Source organism: Furipterus horrens, unplaced genomic scaffold (assembly GCF_987537825.1).
Source record: "Furipterus horrens unplaced genomic scaffold, mFurHor1.1.pri manual_scaffold_2, whole genome shotgun sequence".
Lineage (NCBI taxonomy): Eukaryota > Metazoa > Chordata > Mammalia > Chiroptera > Furipteridae > Furipterus > Furipterus horrens.
Window position 1 is genome coordinate 40,916,821 of NW_028327172.1, and position 4,448 is coordinate 40,921,268.

The window sequence follows — 4,448 nt, forward strand, 5'->3', positions numbered from 1 at the left end:
TTGAAGAGATTAATCTGTGCTCAGGAATCACAAGACACAGATGAAACATCTGAATCAGTAGACTCTTGGTTTTGATGCTATTTGTTTTTCTTTCTCTTCCTTTTAGAGAAGAGTTCAGGCAATAATGAAGGGTAGAAGTATTTTGCATGAACTAATGATCAAATCTTAGAAGTTTACAACTGGAATGGAACTTGGTAAATAAGTCTAATTTTTATCTTTTTCAATGGCAAGGATGAAATCTACAGAGGGGAGTGATCCAACAGCGTAAGGCTCTTCTAAGTTACAGGGAAAATACGAAGCGTCTGTGGTCAGCTGCTCTTTACCACTCATGAATGTTCTGTTCCATAATGTGCTCATAGTTAGTCCTAGAAGGTTTTCTATTTTATTTATATGATACCCCAAATTTTCTAATTTTAAAAATCTATCTACTTTAAAGTATTTGCAGCTGAATATATATGATTCTTTTTTTCCCATTAGAATAAGTTTTAAATGTTTGACCTTGTGACTACATTTTACTAATTTTAGGTGATTTTTTTGATATCCCAATTATAATTATTATGATTAACATAGCCATTTAATTTTAATGGATGATTATGGTCAAACACAGAAATAAATTAGCCTACCTTCTGTCTGCTAATTTCCTAATGATCTGCATCCAAGACAATATTAAATAACTTTAGCCTACTTTGTCCTTACAGTGATCTCCTGGGTGTATTCGCTGGTTTTGAAAACATCACATAAAGGACAGTAGGCCTCTATTGTAATAATAATGTGTCATCAAATACCTCTGACCTGACTAAGTCATGCCTCCTTTTGACTTTCTCCTTCCAATTAATATAACTTCCACTGATTTCATCCTATGATTATGGTTGTTCACCCTCCCTCCCAATTCAGAATTAATCTGACCCTCTTTGAAATGTGTAAAGCACTCGTTATTACTTCTGTTTCCCAAAAGTTCTGTGTGCTGGTTTTACTTTTTAAAGACACTCTATTCCTTAAAGTCATCATGGATTTTGCTAATTTTTTCCCCTTATTCATCAACTATTGGTTTAGTATTTATTATGGGTCAGGGACTGTTTTAGAACCTGTGACTAGAGCAAAGAACAAAAAAAAAACCTTTGAATCCTAGACTTTATATTTTAGTGAGAGAGTTAGATTTTAATATAATTATATAAAAAATACATTTAGTATATATTCAACATATATACATTTATATATAAATATATTTATATACAAATTATACTATTTAATTTATAGATAAATTAATTTATATTTATATATTAAATATATACATATATAATATCAGTTGGTGATAATGGAGAAAACGGAGCAAGGTATAATGGGAGGAGTTAGAGAGTACTGAGGGAAGGGTGGAATGCTAGTTTATGTAGCGTTTCAAGCTCTCTGTTGAGTTGTAGGTCAAATGTGTGCCTAAGATTATTGAGCCTAGCAAACATTAGTTGCTTAATCAGTGTTTGTTGAATAATTGATGATGAAATGAACTTCTTCATGAGAAAGCAAATTGGATGAGAGAAAAGAGAATGACCAAAACTGGACTTTTCTTAAATCATCATGGTCACATGTATGAGCCATAGAGAACTGGCTCTTAAAATTTCCCACGGAGGCCCATCTTAATATAATTGGCTGACCAGTCTATGCATAAACTAATAAGCCTGGAGTCAATTCACCTTATTTGCAGATCACTTGAGATAGGTATATCTGAAGTACACCCCCTTTGTGTGTTCCTGCATCATTTTCATATTTAGCCAAGTCACATAATTATTTTGAACATGATAAATATTTATAATAAATACAAAACAACTTTGAACTCTGAACTATTAAGTTGTTATCAAAATTTTGTGGGTATCTTTTCCATTTGTCTACTTTTTAATACTTTATTTTTTGTAGTCTTAAATTTCATATTATTTAAAACTGAGAAAAATGAATGATAATAGTAGCAATGTCATGAAGATGGAATCTAAATTATAAAACATTAATTTCATTTTAAGGCTATGTTTAATTTTACTTTATGTAAAAGTTGAAAAAGAATTTTTATATATTTTGTATTTTACAGACAAGATTTCTGAGCCAGAATTTTTCACTTCCTCCTTTCTATTTGAAAGATTCATTAATCCGAGTAACTGGCCAGTCTCCAAAACTGCCACAGTGAATTTGCTGTCAGGATGAGTTCCTTTTTATATCATCTGCCAAGAATATCTGGGGTGAATGCAGACACAGATTCAGGTATTGGATGGTGACTTAGTAACTCATATACTATGTCCATAAAAGTAAAACATGCTCTACTACTGAAATGAAAAGGCAAAATCTAAGTTCTGTGGTTGAGTTCATCCTCTTGGGCTTTTCTAACTTTCCTGAACTAAAAGAGCAGCTCTTTGCAGTTTTCCTGATTATTTATCTGATGACCCTGATGGGAAATGCCATGATCATCGTCATCATCTCCCTGGAACGCAGCCTCCATGTTCCCATGTACTTGTTTCTCCTGAACTTGTCTGTGGTGGATGTGAGTTTCAGTGCAGTTGTTATGCCTGAAATGCTGGTGGTTCTCTCCACTGAGAAAACTGTAATGACTCTTCCAGGCTGTTTTGCACAGATGTATTTCATTCTTCTTTTTGGTGGGACGGAATGCTTTCTCCTGGGGACAATGGCATATGACAGATTTGCTGCAATCTGCCATCCTCTGAGCTACCCAATGATTATGAACAAAACGGTTTTCTTGAAATTAGTTTCATTCTCATGGGTCTCAGGAATCACGGTGGCTACTGTGCAGACATCATGGGTGTTTAGTTTTCCATTTTGTGGCCCCAGTGAAATCAATCATCTCTCCTGTGAGACTCCCCCAGTGTTAGAGCTTGCACATGCAGACACCTTTTTGTTTGAAATCTATGCACTCACTGGCACCATTCTGATTATCATTGTTCCTTTCTTGTTGATACTCTTGTCTTACATTCAAATCCTCTTTGCCATCCTGAAGATGCCATCAACCACTGGGAGGCAGAAGGCCTTTTCTACCTGTGCCTCCCATCTCACGTCTGTTACCCTCTTCTATGGCACGGCCAGCATGACCTATTTACAACCCAAGTCGGGCTACTCTCCAGAAACCAAGAAACTGATGTCATTGACTTACTCACTTCTTACGCCTCTGCTGAATCCACTGATCTACAGCTTGCGAAACAATGAGCTGAAAAGGGCTTTGATAAAATTATGGCAAAGAAAAGTAGATATACACATATTATGACTATGCTCAGAAGCCATGGGATATTTGGTCACTGTCTGACTGAACTCCTAAACTGAATAAATGGTGAAAATAGTTTGCATTTCTTAGTACGAGTATGCTTAACTTTTTGAGTTCTACAAATCTGCTAATATATTAGGGTTTCTATACACATGTTTTTTTCATAGATGCCTTATATTCCTTTATATTGGGTATAACACAGTTTCTTTTAAAAATTGCTTATTGGTGACCATACAGGTGTTTGTTAGATTTTTGTTCCTTTAGAATATGCTAAATAAAAAAGCATTCATAAATATTGGTGCTTTAATTTCTGCAGAGTAGGTTTTCAAACTTTCATAAATATTACCAAATTACTCTTTAAAATTTCATCGGCAGATTGCTGAAACTGTGGGTAATATCTGAAAGCTGTATAATACTGTTTTCAGGCAAATATTAAAGTAGCATCAGCAAAAAAGTTTGGTTGAATCCTATTCCTTGATATCTTGAAATTTCTTTCTCATAGTTCTTAGAAAAACTAACAAAATCAAGTTTATCTAAAACAAACAAACAAAAAGGAAGCTAAATACAGGGTTTCCTTTTAATCATTCTTTAGTTCATTTGTTTATTGATTGTAGAAACCAATTTTTCATGAAATATAACTGACAATTAAAATTGACATATTTAGAGTACAATGTGATGATCTGATATATATGCATTGTGAAATTATTACCACAATCAAGTTAATTAACACATCCATCACCTTACATAGTTAACTTTTTTTGTCTCCTGGTTGAGATCACTTGAGGTTATCAGCAAATTTCAAGTATACGATATGGTATTAGCTCTAGTCACCATACTGAACATTAGATCCTCCGAACTTATTCATCTCATAACTGAAAGTTTGTACACTTTGCCCAACATCTCCCCACCTCCCCCACCCCCAGCCACTGGGAGCCACCATTCTACTGTCTCTTTGTACAAGTTAGACTTAATATTTATATAAATAAATATATAAATTATATATATATATATATATATATATGTGTGTGTGTGTGTGTGTGTGTGTGTGTGTGTGTGTGTGTGTGTGTGTGTGTGTATGGCCCTTGGCTGGTTTGGCTCAGTGGATTGAGCGTCGGCCTGCGAGCTAAGTGTCGCTGGTTCGATCTTCCAGTCAGGGCACATCAGAGAAGGAAAACTCTGATTCCAAAAAACCTCT

At 34.5% G+C, this 4,448-nt stretch overlaps 1 protein-coding gene across 1 annotated transcript; it reads left to right on the plus strand.

The window, feature by feature from the left end:
- The first annotated feature begins 2,275 nt into the window (after positions 1-2,275).
- Positions 2,276-3,256, plus strand: LOC150018220 (olfactory receptor 10A3-like). The gene has a single exon (XM_090267664.1). The coding sequence runs from the start codon at positions 2,312-2,314 to the stop codon at positions 3,254-3,256; it is 945 nt and encodes a 314-aa protein (XP_090123790.1). The 5' UTR covers positions 2,276-2,311.
- The last annotated feature ends 1,192 nt before the right edge of the window (positions 3,257-4,448 follow it).